This window comes from Pipistrellus kuhlii, unplaced genomic scaffold (assembly GCF_014108245.1).
Source record: "Pipistrellus kuhlii isolate mPipKuh1 unplaced genomic scaffold, mPipKuh1.p scaffold_m20_p_8, whole genome shotgun sequence".
Taxonomy (NCBI): Eukaryota; Metazoa; Chordata; class Mammalia; order Chiroptera; family Vespertilionidae; genus Pipistrellus; species Pipistrellus kuhlii.
The window spans coordinates 60,207,746-60,232,370 of NW_023425584.1; the positions used below are offsets into that span (position 1 = coordinate 60,207,746).

At 35.4% G+C, this 24,625-nt stretch overlaps 1 protein-coding gene across 3 annotated transcripts in view; it reads right to left on the reverse strand.

Moving 5' to 3' along the window:
• Positions 1-24,625, reverse strand: part of SPOCK3 (SPARC (osteonectin), cwcv and kazal like domains proteoglycan 3) — a 307,350-nt gene that overhangs the window by 154,676 nt on the left and 128,049 nt on the right. For 2 of the 3 annotated variants that reach the window (XM_045576531.1, XM_036424368.2), the window contains exons 3-4: positions 18,677-18,685; positions 18,528-18,573 (exon numbers count right to left, since the gene is read on the reverse strand). In XM_045576531.1, coding sequence (XP_045432487.1) covers positions 18,528-18,573; positions 18,677-18,685 — 55 coding nt within the window. The remainder of the gene's footprint in view (positions 1-18,527; positions 18,574-18,676; positions 18,686-24,625) is intronic. The other variant, XM_036424369.2, reaches the window with a different exon arrangement.

Below are 24,625 nucleotides of genomic sequence, written 5' to 3' on the forward strand. Positions count from 1 at the left end.
AGCACAAAACTTTTACTGGACAGTATCTATTTTTTCTGTAAAAAAAGTACAATAGCTTGGTCGGTGTGGCTCAGTGGTTGAGCATCGACCTATAAACCAGGATGTCACAGATTTCATTCCTGGTCAGGGCTATCCAGTAGGGGTTATGCAGGAGGCAGCCAATCAATGATTCTCTCTCATCATTGATATTTCTAGTTCCTTCTTCCTCTCCTTTCCTCTGTGAAATAAAATAAATTAAAAAAAAAAGAAAGTAGGATATATCACTGTGAGATACAAGAAGAGGCAGCTAGAAAATACTCAATTTAAATTTGCAAATTTAAATAGGAGGGAGAAATAATTGGCCCTGGTTTATGGGTAGGTCAGAATTCCACCGTGTTATGGTCCTATTTATGGATAATCCTGGAATAGAGTAATAAAGATAAACTGCATTAGGCAGAGTGCAGGGAAGTAGACCACATCTACTTGACCAAGGAGAAGTGACTAAGGAGAGATACTGAATCATGGGAGAGGACTAATTTGCTGGCTGTCTAGTCATGGCTGTGGGAAGAACAAGACTGGATGAATAGAGAAAAGAGTTCAGTGGGAGAGATACATGGATAGTCCTCAAGGAATAGACACAGAGTAGGTAGATAGTTGTGTTCCATATAAATGCCGCCAGAGGCAGCTCTCAATCCTATGATGTGAATCAGCTATTGTTCTAGGTCTCCAAGATTATTTCTCTATCATTCCTGCTTACATTGTTCGAGAATCCCATTTACAAAATGGCCATGGTTACAGGCATAAAGACTATGCACAGAATATTTTGTTGACTAAATTCTTCCCCAACCCCATGACTTGCAGGGAGAAACCTTACTCTTACCCCCTGTTTTTTTTAAAATAATAGTCCTACTTCTTAAGTAAAGTTCTGTGCAGGGGCAATTGGAATCCATTACCCCAGGAAGCTGAACTCCTGGTTATCTCTGCAGAAGGCCAGACCTAAAGTCCAATGTCCTACCATTTCAACGAGGCTTACTGCTCTAGTATCACTCATGAAATGTTTGTCTTGTGACATTAGTTCTTACTTTGATTATTTGAAGCCCCTTTAGCCATTACCTTCTTGCTTAATTTAGCCACAGCCAACCACTAAATTACTTCAACAAATTAATAGGAAATCTGGATGAAGAAGAGGAAAGGCTAAAAACCAAACTTACAAGGCAGAGGATTAAAAAACCAAATACAGCCAAAACTGGTTTGGCTCAATGGATAGAGCATCGGTCTGTGGACTGAGGGGTCCCGGGGATTCGATTCCGGTCAAGGGCATGTACATTGGTTGCAGGCACATCCCTGGTGGGGGGTGTGCAGGAGGCAGCTGGTCGATGTTTGTCTCTCATCTATGTTTCTAGCTCTCTATCCCTCTCTCTTCCACTCTGTAAAAAAAAATCAATAAAATATATATTAAAAAAAATAAAAATTTAAAAAAATTAAAAACCAAATATAATACAATATTTTTTTAAATCGACATTTTATGGCATTGGTGGTGGTGGTAGGGGGGATGGTATGAGAAACAAACATAAAGTGTCCAGTTTTTACACATGACTTAACTACTTAAATATAAATGTGTTCAATTATCAGTTGGTAATGTTAGAGGTAAAAAAAAAAAAAAAAGGAGATGGCAATACTGCTGGGCACAGCTAACTGTCTCACATAAAAGGGGAAAAGAAACTGAGGAATGGAGCTTGGAAGCCGCCCTGCTGTTGGGGAGGATGAACAAAGAGCTAGAAGTTAACCAGCTTCATAGAGGACAACTCTATTGAATTTTGGCTTCTCCATCAATAAAACAATGTCATTGACTGTTGCAGTCCCTAAGATTATACGAAGTATTTTTTATCACCCAGTTAGCAAGGATACCTGCTGTGACCTTAACGTATATAAATACATATTGTGTGTTTACAGCTAAATATCTAAACTTTATAAAGAAACAAAATATCGTATTCTACTTAAGAGATAGGGGTTTATCTCATTTCACTTTATTAATTATCATAGAAACAAGCAACAACAAAAAAAAAAAAAAAACAGAAAAAAGGCCTCAACTTAAATGACATTTTGATGAGCACTTTTTCTGTATCCAATTCAAAAAATTATAAGTTGCATTTCTAATTAGCTTCTGGAAAACATACTAAAGGGCTCAATAGTCATTATCTCTTAAGATGCTAATGAAGCAACAAGAACTAATTATTTTATTTGGGGGGGCTGACTTGGATTCATCCTCTTTAGTTTTCTGTGAAAAATCACTCTATAGAAATGGGAATTCTTCATTACAACTAATGGTTTTATGTCCTAATTGCTCATGCTCAGCAGGGTTGCCCATCATTACCACTGTGATTTAATTTAGTTTGGAGCCACTGGCAGCATGGATTAGTCATATCACAGTATCATGACATCATCATCATAAACATTACTAATAATTTAGCAGTAGGAAATCAAGAGTGCCAAGCATTAATATATGACTTTTACAAACTAAAAGGAACTGAGCATTAAAGTGATTTACTTTTGAGTGTTTTTAAAGGTTTATATTATTAAATAAATGTTCAAGTTAACATTATGTTTGAGAAAACAAAAAAAATGTATATTTTTCTTTAAAATTGTAAATCGGGAATCTATATCTAATAGTGTTGTTATTCTTATTATTAATATGCAGTATGTATACCTCTTAAAGTTTTTTACATATTATTTAGGCCTCACACTGGTCCTCTGGGGGAGAATTACTGCTGTTTGCACACAGGAAAACAAAAGTGAAATTGAGTAGGCATAAACCAACCCTAATAACTGAAAGAATTATGCTGAGTCGGGAAATACATGGCGTGTAGGTCCTCATGCCCCATCCCTGATTCTCAATACAAAATACAGTATTACCAAGGATACTAAAGGGATCTTCCTCGCCTTCCACTGCCCCAGTGTTACCAAAACTATTTTATATGCATTTAAAGTTTCTCTTATGAGTAAACTCTTTTAATTCTCCATTTGAATTTACTACATGAAGACTGTCCTCTATCAAATTACAACTGGTGTTTTTTTGTTTTCTTCCAGTAAATGCATTTCAAAGTCATCAACTATTTTATTTCACTATGTGTCTTACTAAAGTAATATATTATTAAATTTGTTTTATTCTACTGGACTTCAGAATTCCCTTCTACCCAGCAGAAATTACATGTAATTTCTCAGGTTGGTTGGGTGTCATCCTGTGAACCAAAAGGTTGCTGATAGATTTCCAGTCAGGACACATGACCTGCCTGCGGGCTTTATACCTAGTAGGGGGTATTCAATAGGCAGCCTATTGATGTTTCACACTCCTATCGATGTTTCTCTCTCCTCCTTCTTCCTTCCTCTGTCTAAAAAAAAAATCAATAAAAAATCACTATTTGCTAATGACACATTAGAAAAGGGTTTAATTTTCAAAATATGTAGAACTCATACTGCTCAACAAAAGGAAGACAAACCACCCAATTAAAAAATGAGCACAGGCCGAGACCGGTTTGGCTCAGTGGATAGAGCGTCGGCCTGCAGACTGAAAGGTCCCAGGTTCGATTCCCGTCAAGGGCATGTACCTTGGTTGCAGGCACATCCCCAGTAGGTGGTGTGCAAGAGGCAGCTGATCAATGATTCTCTCTCATTGATGTTTCTAACTCTCTGTCCCTCTCAATTCCTCTCTGTGTAAAATCAATAAAATATATTTTAAAAAATAATAATAATAAAAATAAAAATAAAAAATGAGCACAGGACCTGAATAGGCACTTCTCCAAAGAGGACATACAGATGGTCAAGAGATATATGAAAATAATTCCCAACATCACTAATCATCAGAGAGATGCAAATTAAAAAAACATGAAATATCACCTCATACTGACAGAATGGCTACCATCAACAAATCAACAAATGACAAGTGCTGGCAAGGATGCAGAGAAAAAGAGAACCCTAGTACACTGCAGCTGGGAAGGTAGACTGGTGCAGGTACGGTGGAAAACAGTATGGAATTTATACAAAAAAATTAAATATGGCACTACTGTTTGACCTAGTGATACCACTTCTAGGAACATCATTCAGAAAGAACACATGCATCCATATGTTTATAGTAGTGCTATTTACAATAGCTAAAATCTAGAAACAGCCCAACTGCCCATCACTAGATGAAAAAAAAGCTGTGGTACATTTACAGAATGAAATGCTATGCAGCTGTAAAAAAGAAGGATCTAATACCCTTTGCTGCAATGTTGAAGGACTTGGGAAGAATTATGCTGAGTGAAATAAGCCAGCCAAAGAAAGACAAATATCATATAATCTCACTTATAAGTGCAAACTAATGAACATAATAGGTTCAGAGACATAGAGGCATGGAACAGACTGACATATCTCAGTGGGGAAGGAGGACAGATGGAAAGAGATTAATCGAAGAACTCATATAGATACATGCTTAGCCAATGGGCAGAGACAATAGCCTGATGAAGGCCTGGGGTGGGGCAGGGACTGGGAAGAGGGAGATAAATGGGGGAGGGGAGAGCGGTGAGGAATTGGGGGACATCTGTAATACTGTCAACAATAAAAGGAAAATAAATTTTTCAGAATCAATACATTTTTTTAAAAGAAATAGTGATAGAAGTAGACACTATCTGATTTTTCTATTGTCTTACAAGAAGTAACTTTCAGAAAAAATCTGAATATTGAAACGAAAAGATGTCTAGCTTCTCAAAACTCTCAGCCTTATCTTGATTTCTAGAAAGCTTTTAAATGTAGCCAACCTGGGGAAAAGAGACAAAAAATGTAGTATATTTATACTAAATAATATTTATTACTTTTTTCATGTCCAAAAAGTCATTATTGAACAAGGTAATAAACTGAAAATTTCAAATCAAAATATTAACGTTTATCAAGAAACACACACACACACACACACACACACACACAAATAAACTGCTTAAAAAAAAAAAAGTAGGCATGGAAAAGGCAAAATCGATTTAAATAAAAAGGTCATCCCTGTATTTCACAGTAAAGGATACTGAATGTCTTTGGTTTAATGAAAAGATGGAGATGTGGTTTGAAAGTACAATTTGATGGCAATTTAATATCTAATTAAAAACAGGGCTGCAATATGGAACTTAACTTGGCAGCTTGGAGATGGCTCAGTTCTTATCAGCTCAGCAAGACTTAAGTCATGTTCTGTGATTAAAACTGTAGCTTTTGCATGTGGACTGTTAATTGCAAACATGTTAATAAGGATCAAATATGTCCTTCAAGATCTGTATCCAGTGTGCATTTCAATTTAACCTAAACTAACACTGCTCTAGCTGGAAAAACTACTAAATTTATTTTAAAGGACATAATTACTTTAATGAACAGTTGTGTAATTTTCAGGATGGAAAACAAAACGAAACAAAAAAAGCCAGAGTACTTGAATAAAAATGGTAATTTATCTCCATATATAATTTTTAAACCTTGAGGTTCCTCATATATTAAGCAATTATATTATCAACAAATACATTTGTATTTACGTATATGGTAACTAATGTATTAGTTCCCAAATTAACATCTACCCATTGATAAAATATTGTTTTCATAAATTATTTTAAAACTCTATAAGAACCACTCAGGGTAAGTTAAAAACAAAATAGCCTAGACTAGTAATTAGCAGGTGAGAGAGAGTTGGCTCCATCAACTTTAACCCTTAGGTCATTTCCAAATAGAAAGAAAACACAAACTGGGGTAAAGTCTTAGGGATAAAGGTCAAAAGGACAGAATAATAAATACCCTTTCTTCTATACACTGTGACTACCTCAAAGACCCCATGTGTTATCTTTTTGCTTGCTTGTTTTGTGTTTTATGACTTTCATTATTCCTATGTGATTACATAAGGTGTCATTATCTATATTTGGATGTTAGAGAGAGGGGCAGGAATAAGTGTATTGGTAAGCAGATGAAACAATGTAAGAAATTATGAAAAGCATATGTATTTCCTTGGGTATGAAATAGAAATCCCACCAGAGAACTTAGTAGAAGTCCCTAAAGGACACACTTTCCTTTGGTCAATGGTCAGCAAACTCATTAGTCAACAGAGCAGCAAATCATGGCTCTCGAGCCCCATGTGGCTCAGGAGCCGAAGTTTGCCTACCACTGCCTTAGGCAGAAGGAAATTGACTAACTCCAATTATACACTGCTGGGTAGATTAGCAATGCACAACTCCTTGATTATGTGTCTCTCATGTGCCTGAAACCTAGTCTGTAATTTATTTTGACCTGGTAATTATGTTTCCATCTTCTTTTCCTGTCAGAATCCTTGCTATGAGACTTTTCCTAGAATTCTGGCTTAAGAACTAGACCTGCCCAAATTTAGCCAAATCTTCATTCTCATCCCAGAATATTAGATGCCCTCTGATTGAACATTAATAAAATAGCAGGATAAAATCTGTTATCTTAGATAGCTACTATCAGGAGTTCTGCAAATATTTATTTTTCCTGATTTTTGCAACTTCATCATTCTACAATATGTAGGCAAATCTATGCCAAGCCATCTTACCTGAATACCCTCCACCGACCCCCACACCTCAAAGGCTAGACCTAAATTAAATACTTCACAGCTTAAATATCATTAAAGATAAACATTGTATTGAGCTAAAGACAACTATCAATTAGAATCTACTATCTAATTATTAGATAATCCTATTTTTTACCTTCACTTTTTTAATTTTTATGAAAGACCATTTAATATGTCTTGATCCTCCAAAAATCACAATCTTCCTAATGATGTAGTATTCCACTGAGGGATGACATTCCTAATAAGACACAGAAATTGTCTCAACTCTTTGAGTTCTATTTAGTATATATACTTTATGCTATGTTAAAATCTATATCCCTGGATATATAGGACTTATCTGGCTTCACTTTTCTTCTCTTTTCTAAATTAAGCAGAAAACATCCAAAGTTTGAGAGTTTCTTTTTGTGCAAGTATGTCACTTATCTTCCTTGACCTCATTTCTTTATTTAAATCCACACTGCAGTCTAATGCAGAGTCATAGCTTCAATTAGAAATGCCTTCCAGTTGTTCTGTAAGCAAGGTGAGAAAAAGCAAGCAAACAAACAAAAAAACACTTGAATATATTCTTTTTTTAAAATATATATATATATTATCGATATTTTACAGAGAGGAAGAGAGAGGGATAGAGAGTTAGAAACATCGATGAGAGAGAATCATCAATCAGCTGCCTCTTGCACACCCCCTACTGGAGATGTACCTGCAACCAAGGTACATGCCCTTGACCAGAATAAAACCTGGCACCTTTCAGTCCGCAGGCTGACGCTCTATCCACTGAGCCAAACTGGTTTCGGCTTGAATATATTCTTGCTGACAGAGTTATTTGGGATGAATTTAGACTGTTATTCAGTGGTCTTTCAAATAAAAGTTGTGAAAAATACCACTCATTTATGTGTAATAAAGAACATTATAACCTGATGAATAAAAAGATAGATGCAGAGACAGACAGCATGGTACAGTCTGTCAAATTACAGCAGGAAGGCTGGGGCGTGTTGGGGCGGGGGTGGGGGACAGGGGAAAGAGATCAAGGGAAGGACTTGTATGCAACCATATAACCATATAAGCACAACCAATGGGCACAAGACACTGTGGGGGTGGAATGCAACAGGGGGTAGAGGAGGCTGGGAGAAGGTCAATGTGGGGGGGGGGGGAATGAAATATATGTACTACTATGTGTAATACTTTAAACAATAGAATAAAATTTTTAAAAGATGAGGTTAAAAAAAAAAGCTAATGCCTTTAAAACATACTATCCTTTGACATATAATCTCCTTAAATAGAGTGATCAACTCTTAATTGCATTTGCTTTTAATTGCAATTTAAATATACTTCTCTGCCAAGTATATTCCACTACACTAAAAATACTAGTACAAACATGGCTTTGGAAAGACACAAAGTCATATATTATTCAGATTACTCTGTATTCTAATGTATGATGTTCTAGATTTTTATGGTTTTAAATATTTTAAAACTTAGACGGACCAGAGGGGTGGGAGCCTTGATAGTCTGCCGGGGCAATACCCAGAGCAGTGCTAGAGATTCAGCTTGCTTTCGCATTCGGTAAGTTTTGTCTCGGGCATTACATGGAATGTTTGTTTCTCCCCGGGTGAGGAGTTTGGACCTCAGTCCTTATTTTCTTCTTACTGCCTGAAAGAGTTTGAACATTATCAAGTGGTGGTAGCACAGGCCTAAAACTTAGGTTCATAAATTATGCATCACTAAAAGAAGAGATTGTTGAGCATGTAATTGGAGACTGTGGCTGCTTAGCTCTATTCCTCTAAAAGTAAAGACATTTGCTTCTGGTTTACCTAATTTATCCAGATCAAAGATTTAAAGTAACACTCCTCAACGTTCAAGATTTATTGTGTTTTTAATATTTCAAAGCGTCTTTAAGGTGACTGCCCAGCGTAGTTCCCTGCTTTCCGTGTTTCTCCTGCTCCAGCAAAAGAGCCCAGGAGACTCTAACTCTCCACTGACGGCCAGGGAAGGAGACAAAGAAGCTGCTGTGGATTAACGAGCCACCTAGGACAACTAGCTTATTAAGAGGAAGTGGCTTTGACCTTGGAAGAAACCCCGGTTCATACCAACTATTTAATTTGACATAACTTAGTTAAACTAAATCTTTTCCTGAATGTCTCTCCCAATGTAATTACATAAAGTGAATTTTTAGTTTATAAGGTCAAAGGCTTTCCAAGTCCTTGAAAAAAACAAAAACACTCAAACTTTTGTTTTTTCACCTATTGATACAATGGCAATACCAGTCACAGGAATAGCAAGTAAAGCTTTCCAGAAAATGCGGTTATATGTCATAAATATATGGAAATTTCAAAAGAAAAGACACTAACAGAGCAGGTCCCCCAAAGGATGAGTTTCAGTAGGCTGACCACACGCCACAGAATAGCCACAGCATTCCTAGAATGAACCCTGCGATGACAGCTTCCTCTACATCACATGTGTCAAACACAAGGCCCGCGGGCCAAATCCGTCCCGCAAGGCCTTGCAATGTGGCCCGCACCGCGCTGTCATCACTGCACTCAGCTGCGTTTCCATCACAATGACAGTTTATGACTGTTCAGTAAACCATTCGGCCCACAATTTAGGCTGGATTTTAGATTTTGGCCCCTTCTCTGATTGAGTTCGACACCCCTAGATTAGACAAAACACATATATGCATAGCACAAAAGTGTGGTGATGACCAAAGAAAAGGGGGTTTGGAGCTACAGGGAGTTACATGCATAAAGGGGGACAGGGAATGGGAATGCTTGGGGCAATAGTCACATGACACTGTGCTCAGATGATGTTTTATTGAGTTGTTCATTTAAAATCTGTATGGTTTTGTGAACAAATGTCATCCCAATACATTCAATTAAAAACAAATGAATGAATAAATGAATACATCCTATACAATAAAAGGTTAATATGCAAATTGACTGAACTGTCAATTGCTATGATGTGCACTGACCACAAAGGGCAGACGCTCAACCCAGGAGCATGTGGTGGTGGCAGGGCCAGTTGTGGGGGCAGCTCTAGGCCAGCCAAGGCGGGTGCCAGTGGGGGCCCCTCCAATTCCCTCGCTGATTGTCTCACAGATCGGCCCTGATCACCAGCCAGGCCTAGGGAGCCTACCTGTGCACCAATTTCGTGCACCTGGCCTCTAGTAAGTACCTAAATAAATAAACTGGCTTAACCAAAGAAAGAAAAGATAGGGGAATCTATCAATACAGTCATTTGAGGTGAGGCTGGATATGAGACTTGAAGTGTATGTGAGGACTGGGTTCTACTTGCTTCATCCTATAACACTGCACTCCTGGGTTTGGCACTCTTGCCAAGGTGTCTCTGGTTATATCCAAACTTTCGTGATATTGCATAGGTACACCTGCAAAAAGGTAGCTGGGTTAGTTGTGGGTCACTAACTGCTCATAGGCTAATTCCACTTTCAAACCAGGGAGCAGTTAGTGACCCACAACTAACCCAGTAGAGCCTCCTTGCTCCCTATTCTCAGCAACTAGTTTTAAGGGTGAGAGTATGACTAACCCAGGCCACAGATTCTGAGATGTGCAGCACAATTAGTGGGCAGAGAAGCTACCTTTTTGCACCTTGGCAAGAATGCCCCATTCATGTAGAGGAAGCTGTCATTCCAGGGTTCATTCTAGGAATGCTGTGGCTATTCTGTGGCGTGTGGTCAGCCTACTGAAACTCATCCTTTGGGGGACCTGCTGGGTTAGTGTCTTTTTTTTGAAATTTCCATATGTTTATGACATATAACCACATGTTTTTACAGAGAGAAAAGAAGGAGGGCAGAGAGCTAGAAACATCGACAAGAGAAAAATATCACCCAGCTTCCTCCTACACACCCCTACCAGGGATGTGCTCACAATAAATGTGCATGCCCTTGACCAGAATCGAACCTGGGACCTTTCAGTCCACAGACCAATGCTCTATCCACTGAGCCAAACTGGTTTCGGTTTCCCCTACCTCTTTATTAACTATCTCTTGGAAGCCTTCAGGGCTTAAGTTATATGTTAATCTGCAAAAATTACATCTGGCTTTAGGTTAATTAAGTTTTCCAAGTTTGCAGAGCTAATCATTAGTACAGCTCAGACTAGAGCCCAGTACTCATTCTCAAGCCCACCACATTTCCCTAAAATTATGCTGCCTCTTACCTTACATGAAAGGTCACTATGAAATTTTAAACATGTTGCTTCCTATCTTGTTTTCAAATTTGTTTTAGTTTCTGGCCTTAACTGGAAATACAACCCACCCCACTGCAGTATGGCAATAATTAGCTCATTTGTACAATGATGATTAAAATTATAGGTGATAACTTTGGAGCACAGTATAACAGCAAGACACAGTACTACATGATTAATGACATGAGTGCTAGTTCTAGATGTGCAACTTAATATAAATAGTGACATAATTGCCTAATATATTTGGGCAAGCCCCTTAATTATTAAGTGATTGTGAATTTGGAGATAGCATGTCTCACTCTTCTAATAATATAATTTTTTTGTTAGCCTACAATTAGAAGGAGAAAACTGCAAAATACTACAGACATAATACTTATTAAGTAAGATTTGGCCAGCAATATATATGATAATAAAGTGTTTTAAAATAAATTTGATAACATTGTTAACAAATATTTCCCCAATTGTTTTCCTAAAATATGACTTTTAAAACTTTTTCTTGAAAATTAAATGTGTCTCTCCAGTGACAAATGACTGCTTTTCAAAAAATGACAGGAATGAAAATTATTGGCAGAATTAAGCGTTATAATGTCAACATTTAGATTTAACCTTTAACATGCGATCCAAAGGTCTTGCAGAGCACTGGAAAGATAAAACTTAAAAGCTAACACTTGGAAATCATTCTTTGCCACCTCCTAATTTTAGAGGTCAGAAACTAGAAACCCAAAGAATTTGATTAAATGATCTGTACAAAGTTACTGTGAGTGAGAAAAAATCAGTCTTTTCTCTAATGTCAAGGGCAGTTTCCTCATGAAGTCTGACTTGAAACTGCAATGAATGATCATGGATACAGCCAGGCCCCCTGGCCTAAATGCTGGCCTAGGTCAGGACATGTGTGTGGAGGAACCTCAGAATTAGAAATGAAATGAGATATAAACTCTGTTTCTTATTCCAAATAAGCTCTAGGATCAAGGTGCGGGCCGGGGAGTTGGGCGGGAGAATTATTTTCTCCTCAGTGAATAACAGTTTTACTGCTTTTTGTAACGGGAGCAATAATAACTGCCAAACAAACAAACATGGGAGCAAAGTAAAAGAAATAAAAGTAGGAGTTGATGTGATAATTGAGTGGAATAATAACCAAATGCTCATGATACACAGTAGATGTGCAACATGTTTGATAAATATTCTTATTAATTTTTTTAGACTCATGAAAATTATGCCCTAACAAAATAAACTAAAAATGTATGTTATTTTGCTATCAAACCATTATTACAAAATTACTAATAAATTAACGGGGCTACATAATATCTTGGAAGGCAACAGGATTAGTATCTAGAAGATATGAATTCTAATCTCAGTTGCCTTTATCAGTATTTGTGTCACCTGAGCAAATAAAAACACAAATTATTCCCAGTTTCTTCATGTATCCGAATTAGCAACAGTCTTACTCCACTTAAAATTTTTGAAAGATTTTTATCTATTTAACAATTTTTATTAAACACATCCACACATGCACACATCTGACCCAGCCAACTGAAAGTCAAAATGTTTAGAGACCAGGTCTAGGCAACTGTATTTTTAAATGAGTGCTTTGTAATCCCATGATCAGGCAGGAAATCACTCCTTCTGCCAGTAGAGGATTCCTGCTAAAAGTATTACTTCCTATCTGTATCTACTGATGTTTCAACCTTCACAATATTTATTACTATGATAGACTAACAAGGTTTGAGATAAGAATATTATTTTTTAAATATCTCAACATCTTTGCATTATATTTTATTGACCCCTTGCTCTATAAATTTGATTGGCAATTCAGTAACATATAAGGTCATTAAAGAGAAATAAATATAATTTGTATTTTTTTGCACACCTATGTAAGCTACTGGGATAAAAATAAATTCAGTATTATTTATCTAGATTTTATCTTCCAAATTAAAAACACAGACCTTCCTTTATACAACCTTTATTATCTATGAAGGAAAAAAAAAAGGCAGTATTTGACCTAGAACAAAACAAATTTAATATTCTTGATTTCTATATATTAAAGATTATGGTGTAAAACAAATGGAGTAGTATTATTGTATAAGTAAATCAGAATTAGGTAGGAAGCTGAAGTATATTTCTCATGAGAAGCCCGATGTAGTTCTTATGTATTAAATCTGACATAGAGCAAAGGAACATGCACTTTAGGATTCTAGGTTGAATATGTCTTTGCAGTTTTACAGAGGCTTCTATAAGCCAAGTTTGCCCAAATAAAAGATATAAAGTGTATGATGTAAATTGGCATAGCTCTCAGCTAACAAGGAATTATTTTAAAATGATACAAAAACACACACAAAATCAATTATTTTGAGTTTATCAAATAATGATTCAGATCAAATAATGGTTCAGAATTTGCATTTTTATAAAATACTATAATCACATAATCATCTTTGCATGCTATCCCCACTGAATTTCAATTCTGAGAACACCAATTTTTCTACTAGAAAAATGTCAAAAAGCTCCAAGCTTTTAAACAAAGCAGCATTATGGTTATTACCATGCCTCTATTGTGAAGCTTGTTTCAGACTATTGTCAATAAATACCATCTAAGCATATGTAAACAAGTGGAAATTAAAAGCATCTGTGAGAGAGTGAATACCTACATTGTATAATCTATTTGTGCAATGCCCTTAGACTGTAGAACCTCAGAGGGAAGGGGGTGGGGGGGAGGCAGAAGGGGGGGTTGGAAGAGATCAACCAAAGGCCTTGCATATATGCATCACCCATGGACACAGACAATAGGGAGGTGGAGGACTGGAGTGGGCCGGCTATAAGGGGTCAATGACAGAACAAAGGGGACATATGCAATACTTTCAACGATAAAGATTAAAAAATATATAAATATAAAAAGAAGTTTTGTAATGCATTTTAAAAAGGAAAAGATAGTTGGGGGTACAATTCTCAAATGCTAGTCTTTTTCAAATTCAGAAATAAGTACAGCCATAATAATATAGCAGCTCTGTTCACCGAAGGGAATAAAAGCTCCAGAAGAAATATCAACACCTCTCCTTTAGTTGCCAGGGATTTATTGCAGGGGGCATCTCAAGCTGTGACTGTCGGTATATGTGACAAGTTTTGCAAATGGATAGGAAGAATTGGGAGAATTCGATAAGAACTCTAAGAACTGATCTTGAAAAGACAGAAACAATAGGTATATACATACATGACTGGCCTTTCAGAGAGCAGTGTCTTTCTTTTTCACCTCCCTCCAGTTCTTGCTCAACTAGATATAAGATTAGCTATTCATATGTCTATCTTTCGTGGCTGGATTTTGAGCAGTTTGAATTTAAAAATGGTCCCCAACACACATCACTTTAGGGATTTTTTTGTTGTTGAATGAAATGTAACCAAATTAGCTGCTGTTCCCAGAGAGCTCTGGACTTAGCAAAGTAACACACAGAAACAGCTGTGCCTGAACAGTGTGGCACAGTGGTTGGGTATGAGCCCATGAACCAGGAGGTCAAGGTTTGATTTCTAGTCAGGGCACATTTCTTTCTTTTATTTTATTTTTTTATTGATTTTTTATAGAGAGGAGGAGAGAGGGATAGAGAGTTAGAAACGTCGATGAGAGAGAAACATCGACCAGCTGCCTCCTGCACACCCCCTAATGGGGATGTGCCCACAACCAATGTACATGCCCCTGACCAGAATTGAACCCGGGACCTTTCAGTCTGCAGACCGACGCTCTACCACTGAGCCAAACCGGCTTCGGCTAGTCAGGGCACATTTCATGAGTTGCAGGCTCAATCCACAGTGTGGGACATGCAGGGAGCAGCTGATCAATGGCTCTTTCTCATCACTGATGTTTCTATTTCTCTCTCCCTCTCCCTTCCTCTATCTGAAATCAATAAAAATATCTTTAAACAAAACAGCTGTGAAATGACAGAAGAGTGCTGACCTAAGTCACAGCTACACCTTTTGCCACTAATTCCATATCCCCAGAAATCTGCACAGGCAGGTGAAACACATCAATTTGTCCTGAAATTTCGGGTCTATTTAAAGTCCATTTCTCTGTTATTAGTCTATAGATACTACTTCAATGTCATGGTAGATACCAGGTGGAGAAACTCCAAACTGGTTTGGAGAGCAAAATTAGGGAATGATAGAAAGCACATTTTGATCCCAACTTTCACTTCAGGGCACCTAGATATCATATCATGCAGGGGGGGGGGGGGGGACACTTTTGAATAAAAGATGATCCTTGTATATATAGCACTTCCATTTAGAGACTCTAAACAACTGTCAGAAAATACTGCTAAAAATTCCAGTAATTTATCACTTACACACCCACATTAATATGTGACCCAAAAAACAATGTAGGGTTAAAGAAGCAAAGAGAAAAGAAATAAACAAATTTTTTTTTAAAGCTACAGCATATCTATCCAACGCATTCATTAAAACGTTTATCATGCTACTACTTTACTTTATCCATGCATCTCTTCTTTCCTTTATCATCGTAAACATAGAATATTTATGCCATGTTCAAAAAGATGCATGTCCTCATTAAAACTATTTTTCAGTCCATTTCTGTTGTGTCAACTCATGATTAGCCACACTAATGAAGAGAAGTAATGGCACAGAAATTTCCAGTGGAGATAACCGAAGCAATTTATTTAGCACATCGGTATGTTTTCTTTTATTTTAATGCAGATTTAACATCACCAAAATAGTTTAACTTAAATTCATTTGAAGTCATTATATTTTACCAAAAGTCTTTTTAAAAAACAAAAACAAAAAACAAGCCAAGTGGAAATGTTTTGATTAATGAAAATAAAAATTATGTGAGATGAAAAATCTGTGACAATTAAACCAAAAGGTAGATAAGATATGTATGAACAATTAGCTAACTTTACCTAGAAGCAAATTTACAGGTGCAAATGTGTTTGTAGATGTGTAATTATGTGTAAGTTTATGTGTGTGTATATATATATGTGTCTATGTTTATGCATATATGTACCAAGCAATTATAGGCTGAAAAATGATGCCATTTATATTTTGAAATGTTAATTTACAAGCTCATTAATTGTACTTTAATTTCTGCATATTTTGTGAAGCATCCTATAGAGATGGAAGTATGATGTTATAATGAATATGGTTTAAAATGGCATAAATATAAGCATAAAATGTAATGCTAGATCTTACTCATATGTGAGATATACTTATCAACATACACTAACATACAAAAATAGATCCAGAGATAAATGGCAGGGGAGGTGGGGGGTTAGAGGTCAACCAAAGGACTTGTATGCATGCAAATTGGTATAATCAATGGACACAGACACTGGCACGGTGGGGGCTTGCCCTTGGAGTGGGAATAGCTGGGGGAGAAGGGGTTAATCAGGGGGAAAGGAGACATATGTAAAACTTTAGACAGTAAGAAAATAGTTGATACTTTGAAAAAAAAGGAATTCTAAGACAATTTTTTCTCACTCTTTTCAGGAAATATACAAATTTCCAAAAAGGAAAGTGAAAAATCAACTTATATCGATGTGCTATGCTGTTCATAAACCAATGAAAAACAGAAAATAAAAATTATAAACATTCATAAAAAGTCTTCTATGTTCAACAGCTCAATTATATTTTGAAAATAATACTGAACAGAAGAGCATATCATCAGGAAAAACAACAAATATTAGAAGTCAAGATCTCACGTCTATTGTATCCAAATGATGAAATCTTATCTTATTCAGCATTGGATGGGAAAAGGATGTTTTTCCTTACTCCTCACTATGGTCTACCAATGGGTTAGTTAATTTTACTGAAAACCAAAAACAAATGCATGTATCTCAAACTAACTTTTTCTATATAGTACTTTCTTATGTATTAATATGTTTACCAATTACATATGTTCCATTAATCAAAACCAGGGTCTTATAGTCTACAAAATATTGTCTAAAACAGAGAAACAAAGCATTCAGCTCTATTTCTAAAGTTAATTCAAGTAAATATTTATTTTTAAAGCATAAACTTTAAAATTCTGTTAGTCATTATTTTATTTTAAAGCTATCATATAAGGAACAGTACCACGTAGTGATTAGGAAATGGGATTCAGGGGTCTGATTGCCTGGACCCAAATCCAGACTGTCACATTGCAGGCCTATGACCCTGGGCAGGAGCTTTAACCTCCTTCAGTGCCTCACCTTCCACATCATCTGGCAGTGGAAGATTTAATGAACTAATATATTGAATACTTAGAATAGCGACTCAATACATGACAGTCTTAATAAATATCAGCTATTATCATGTCATGATCTTCCTCTTTGCCTCATAAATATGATGTTTTTGACAAGTTAGTAGGCTGAAAACCTCTTTGAAAATTAAAATAAATCTGGTTTAAAGTACGTAAGGTTTTGGAAGCCTCCCTGTAGCCATCTTTTTTATTTTTTACTTTAGTGAGAGATAAATCATTGTTCAACATATCATCATCATCACACACACACACACACACACACACACAGAATCTTTATTGTAATTGGATGCATCGCATATGGCAAATTTAAGTGTTAATATCCATTTCATACATAACTCTAATTTTTCAAGGTTTATAATTCCATCATAATAATTCATTTCCCAAGAAAGCTTGCAAATATATCTCCGTCTGCATGTCATTATTTTTTCATTGCTTGCCTTTTGGTTCATTTCATCTGACTTATTAGTAAGCAAATCAAAATAAATTTTTTTGGAAATTTTAAATGCATACTCCACAAGCGAGGTGGCCACATGAAGTGCAGAAGAAATAAACTAATATGAAAGATTGGTTTGGATATGAGTGACTTTTTCCAATTGCAGGTTAACATCAATGTGGACAACAGTCCTTGTCTAGGTCCACCCAGGTTGATTCCCTCTTAGAGAGACTGGCTATTGAAGCATTCATTCAAAATATACAATCAAAAGTTACCAGGAATAACCTAAGCTTCCATTAATAACACATTATGACTCTTTCTTAAAAAAATTATTTCTATTTCTAAGTTATACTATTTTATGGAGTAATATCTTTTGTAAGTTTACTTTAATCTATATAAAGTAGAAATTTCTTTTGTTTCAAGCTTTAAAAAGGAAAGTATCTGGTTCTAATATTGTACAATTCAGTAAACAAATCTGTTTAATAATATATTTGTGTAATAATCTTTGCATTGAGTTTGGTGTTTTCATTCTCAATGCACAGGTAGAAGTACTTCCTTCCCCATGCATAATGCCCTGCTTTTACTTCTCAAGTAAGCAAACCAGAGCTACATAACTGTGTGTACAGAGGTGTGGGAAACCCCAATTATATGTAAGACTTTTCCATTTGGGCCTAACTAAGACCCTAGCTGAGTCTAATTACCAGACATCTCTATTTAAATAAAAGTTTTTATTAACTGAGAAAGAGACACCATAGTCATTTGTTTGGAATTTTTACATTAATATGTTTATTTTCTAGTGACTGGACTTGAGACTATATTCAAAATTGGAGGAAGTGACTTGTATCACAAAAAGTGGCCATGGTATAGCTCAGAAGCCTAAATTGTAACCTAAGATCTGCATCTAATAATAAGAGTCATCTTGACATAACCATGTTACCTAATAAGTATATTTAATTACATTATTCTGAAATGAAAGCAATTATTGCTGAGTTTTTTCATACATCTAAGCTCTCCTATTTAGTATCTTAAAAAATCTAACCAGACAGTTAAAATCATGTTCAAAACAGTGATTATAGACATGTAAAGATTTTTATTTTAAAATAATTAGATTCTTACCCTGATCAAAGGCCTTTCCTGGACTCCAAGTGCGGAAATAATCATCCTAAGGGGAAAATAATGTGAATTGAGTGGATATGAGTTATTACAATGGAAAGAATCATATAAAATCAAAAATAAATTAGAAAATACAGAAACTGAATACAAACCTCCACTTCCTGTAATGGCAAGCAGCAAATTATAAAGAAATAAAAAAAATAAAAAGAACAAGAGAAAAACAAAGTTATCAAAATGGAACACATTATTTACATGTTATAGAAATATCTTTCAACAAATGTGTTCATTTTTCATTGCAAGTCTGTGGTTACTCTCACAACTTAACTATTTTGGTTTGCCACTTTACTTAAATACCATAATGCAATACTTTCAATTGCAATACAACATGCAATATAACATGCAGATAATTACCCTGATCTAATAAGCTATAAAAGTATCTTGCCAGTGTCCAATTACATAACTTTATAATAGTAAATGGAAACATTAATAAGGCAAGTGATTTTCCGCTAGACTATAAGGTATAAATATACTTTATGTAAATCAGTCACTTATTAATTATCTAAGGAGTTCATCAAAATGCAATTAGAAGCTTTAAAAATGCACACCTAATTCAATCTTGCCTAAAGTTTAAATCTTTTATATGAAAAAAATCATTACTATATGTTTACTATCCAGTGTGTAAATATAACCATACAACACAGATGTGGGGTAAAGTATAGGGAAAAAAATTTACCAAGAGTAAAGACAAACTGACTAACTTTAATAATGGTTTTTATACCCTAAAAGTATTATACACATACACACTTCATACATACCACCTTCTATGTTAAGTAGAACAGATTTCACTGCTTCAATGAGTAAGCTATTTTCCCCATAGTAAGAAAAAGCACATTGTGAAGCTCCTTAAAAAAGCATTTCCTAGCTCAATACTCTTGGACACACAAAGGCAACCCATTGGAAACACAGAACACAGGAAATGCAGAAAGGCCAAGGAGAGTCTTTTAGGCTCCTTCCTAAGCTCTTTGCTAACACCTTCCAATGAACATAGAGGAAAATGTGGCATATTTTCATTACGGAAATAAATACATTTCTCAATTTTATTTATTCAAAAATTGTCAATTGCTACAAAACATTTTCTTTATTGTGACTAATCATTCATCACCTTCTGCCTTCCCACCTCACCAACTTCAAATAAAGAGATTAGCCAAAGATCGTATATGCATAGCCGATGGACATAGACAATAGTGTAGTGAATGCCTAGGGCTGGTGGAAGGAGGCAAAGGGAAGAAAACGAGGGACATCGTAATACTGTCAATAATATTAATATAATATAGTATATTATAATATAATAATATAATATAATCTTATATAATATAATCTTATATAATAAAAGCCTAATATGTTAAGTGTCCAATCATCTAGTTGGCTGTTCAACCAATCAATGCATAATATGCTAATGATATGCTAAGGTTGCTCAACTGCTAGCAATGGTGTGCAATGATGGGCACTGACCATCAGGGGACAAACAGTCAACTGGTCAACCAGTCGCAATGATATGCACTGACCACCTGAGGGTAGACACTTCAACAGGTAGATTAGCTTGCTGCTGAGGTCCAGCTTATTTGGACTGAGCAAGATGGGCCAAACATACCTTAGAGCCTTCTCACGGTCCCTCCAAGCCCCAATCGTGCACCAGTGGGGTCCCTCAGCCTGGCCTGCATTCTCTCGCAATCTGGGACCCCTCAGGGGATGTCAGAGAGCCAGTTTCAACCCAATTCTGCAGGCCAGGCAGAGGGACACCACTAATGCATGAATTTATGCACCAGGCCTCTAGTATATAATAAAAGAGAGAGGCAATCCACAATGATAGGTTCTATTCCGCAAAATTATCCAGGATTAGATTAAAGATGGATAACACCACTGGGTAATCAAATAAACAATGATTATGCAGTATCTTTTCAAAATCTTTTTTTTAAAATTATTTTAGCATAATACAATTCTTGGACAACTAAGATTATAAATTAAAAGATCCCACTCAAAGTCTCTAAAGTTTAGCCGGGGATCATTACACACTCATTTAAAATATTTCCTTTTTTTGATTACATCTCACTGTTTAAGGATGATGACTATTTATTCATTTCCTGTGGGAAGAGAGATTGGAGCTTTTATTTCCAAAGGGGACAATGAGCACAGGAGTGATGAATTCTGGTATATTAAGGCTGACTTTACTGTTTACTAGCTGCACAACTTTGAAAAGCTGATGATCTAAACCTCAGTACCCTGTGAATAAAGCTGGAAAATAATATCTACCTATCTGGTGAGGTTGCTGGGGTATTTGTTATAAAAAATGTAAACTAGCAGCACAACATCTGGCATAAAGGAGAGGCTAAAGCATACTTGCTTATCACAGGGCTAGGTTCATCTCCCTCAGTATCTTTGGACCACAGCACCATGAGACATGCTCTTATTACTGCTGACAAGGTCCTTTAGTTTTTTAGAAAGAGTCAGAGACTCCTCATAACATTTGTGAAATGCCAAATGTTGGATGTAATGAGCATTTTTAAAGCCTACATTTATGAGTACAGCATTTAATGCAACAAGGCAAGCATTTCTGCTATCACCTCAGACTATTCTGAAGTGGTACAGCTACCAGGGGCACCATCCAAAAAGATGTGGGTAAGTCTTTATTGCCATAGTGACACCATCCATGTAAATAAGACAGATCTATAAGGGGGAATAGGTGTGGAACAGTCACTAATAACACTGATAACATGAAAGCAACATTTGACACAGCACATAGTATTTGAAATCCTCAAGATCTTTACAGATTAGCAGAAATTAAGTGTATGTACATATAATGTTATTGGTAAAATCCGTCCTCAACCACTTTTAATTTAACTTCCTTCAGAATAACATAATCACATTGGGTTAGTCTGGGACCACCATTATAAAAATCTATAATCATAATATAAATGTGAGCCAGGTTATTTTGGCTATGTCCAGGGTAATCTCAAAGTCTAGCCATTTTGGGGATCAAATACAGTATTTTAAAAAAAAAAAAAAGCAAAATAGTTAGCCTATCAGCTATTTTTAGATATTTTTCTTTGTGTCCTCATATCACTAGACTGTGTGTGTGTGTGTGTGAAGATGGTTTCATCTCATTATATCCTGGGAATTTTGACAGGATGCAAAATAAATGTGTGTTCAAGTAAGTGTTCATTCAAGTGCAAATCTTTTGCGTCAAAAGCTTTGTGTGAATATTGGTTGTTCTCAGGCTTTAATTTAGACCCAAAATAAGCCAAGGAGGGATTTAACAAAAACAACTGCAAGAAATGCCCCCAATTGGAGAAGTGCAGATTCCCATGACTGAAACTAAGCCTGAGTGTTCCAACAGGCAAAGTTGAATTCCTGTCACTCTTGTCCAAAAAGCTTACACCAGTGAATTACAGCAGCAATATTACAAAGGCAATATTGTGCCTTTGCCAATTTCTTATACTTAACAAAATATGTGTTCATTTTAAAAAATATATAATCTACATAACAAAATTTGATTTTGTATCCTGTAACTTAAACTCTTTCCTTGTGGTTTTAATGGTCGATTTTTCCTAATTTTAAATCAAATGCATATTTAACGTAGAGCACAGTTTCTCAACCTTGGCTTTAATGATATTTGGGCCAGATATTTGATGTATTGGGGGAGTGATTGTCCTGTTCACGGCAGGCTGTTTAGCAGCATCCCTAGCCCCTAGCCAGGAGATACCAGTAGCAACCTCCCTAAAGGTGTGACAAATAGAAATTCGCTAAGTACTGCCAATGTCTCCTCAGAGGGAAAAACATCACCTTTTTGAGGACTATTGATCCAAGTTTTGGGGAAATACAACAAGACAAATGAGTCAAAATATCCTACAACAATGGGCTACTAACGATAAAGATTTTCTTCACATATGTTTTAATATATTGAAATAACATTGTACATTCAACTTTATATACAGGTTTTTTGCATGTAACATTTATTAAGAGCACTGTAAAATTGTATTAATGTTTTTTTCAAAATATTTAATGCCTAATATATTTTTGTGTAGATATTACCATCATTTAGTTAGCCCTTCATATGTCTACACTTTTGTATTGTTTATAACATTCTGCTCTAACAAATGACTCATACATAAATGACTAAGTATTTATTGTCTTATAAATATAGAATATAAGTTTAGGAAGATGGTCCCTGGGAACAAACACCATATCCAGAATAAGAAACTAACTTTCTGTGACAATAACTGGTTATAACCATGCTTTGACCATATAGAGTAGATCAGAAAGACACGTTTATATCCTAAGATCAACTGTTGAATTCATTCAAGCACTGCTACATCTGTGCTGATGTATCCTCCCATTGCCTGAAGAAATAACAAAGTTTGGAAAACTAGGTCAGGGATTAATTAAGCATCCTCATAGATTTTGATAAGTAATCACTTGGGAAAAGGAGTCTTGATGCCTAAGAACAACTCAACCCCTAGAGGGAAACATAAAAAGAGTGGTGCTCAGGCATTATTGTTAACTATTGTTAAGCCATTGAATCTGTTTCAGTGTCCATGAAGAGCTGTACAGGCAATATATTTGAAAAGATATTGCTAGCTAAGGATGCCATTTTAAAATAAAAATCAACAGAGATACTAACAATGTCTACTGGACACAATTTTGTTCTACATTCCTAGAAGCATTCTGTAATTTATATTGCACAACTACTATAAAGTATTTTAAGCTAAAGAAAAAAGTATTCCACAAGTACAAAATTAGACACAGAAGATTATGCTTTTGAAGACACATAGCAGAAATAAACTGGGTGTTAAGCTGATGATTATCAATGGTGGGTATTTCTGATACAGCATATAAATATACTAAAGGTATGACAGTCCCATTTTAGCTGTGGTACAAAATCTGATGGCTGATCTATACCAAAATTGACCAGGTGATATTATTTTCACAGTACTTCTCTTCCCTATCTGAAGTCTGATAGAATATCTCAGATTTTATACAGGATCTTTGTATGTAGTCAATCATTTGGAATACACACAAACATTGAATATATATATTCATGCATATATGTTGAAATATATATATTTAAATGTATGGGTATATTATAGGTGTATAATAAATTAGTTCCTGTTTATGACATTTAGATAACATTTAAGTAACATTTTAGTAATATGAGACATCTCACAAGTCAGATATATTTTAACCAATTATAGCTATTGGTTAAACAAGAAAATCCAGATAGTATAAGGTTCATAAGACTTCATTACAAATTTGCAGAACTCCCTTGTATATGATTATGGAAACCTAGAAAGTTACTCAGAGAGACTAAATAAATAAATAAATAGGTAAATTCAGCTAGGGTATTGCCTACTATATACTTAGACACTTTATCATTACAGGACAATGAAATATATAAACTATGACATTGGCTTCATACTACACTAAGCAAGAAAGCAATTTTCTCTTAGTTTTTGTTTTGTTTTGTTTTGTTGTTGGTGTTGTTTGTTTGTTTTAATTGACAGTCACACTTGGTAGTACTTTTTTTACTCTAAGGCATTTATAAGTGTATTTTATCATATTAAATATTTATATATTTTCTTTCATTAATGATATACTATCTAAAATATAATTTTTAATAGTTTACCAATAATAGATTCCTCCAAAAGCAGTAGTGTTTTATCAGTGTTATCATTCTTATAATGTCTCACATTTTGAATAAATTGATTAAAATTTTTAAAAATTCCAGAATTAATAATTACAAAAATTTGACGAAACCGGTTTGGCTCAGTGGATAGAGTGTCGGACTATGGACTGAAAGGTCCCAGGTTCGATTCCGGTCAAGGGCATGTACCTTGGATGCGGGCACATCCCCAGTAGGGGGTGTGCAAGAGGCAGCTGATCGATGATTCTCTCTCATCGATGTTCCTAACTGTCTATCCCTCACTCTTCCTCTCTGTAAAAAATCAATAAAATATATTATTAAAAAAAATAATAATAATTACAAAAATTTAAGAATGGTACAATAAAAAACAAAACAGAACACAATTTCAGTGGATGAGTTAGAC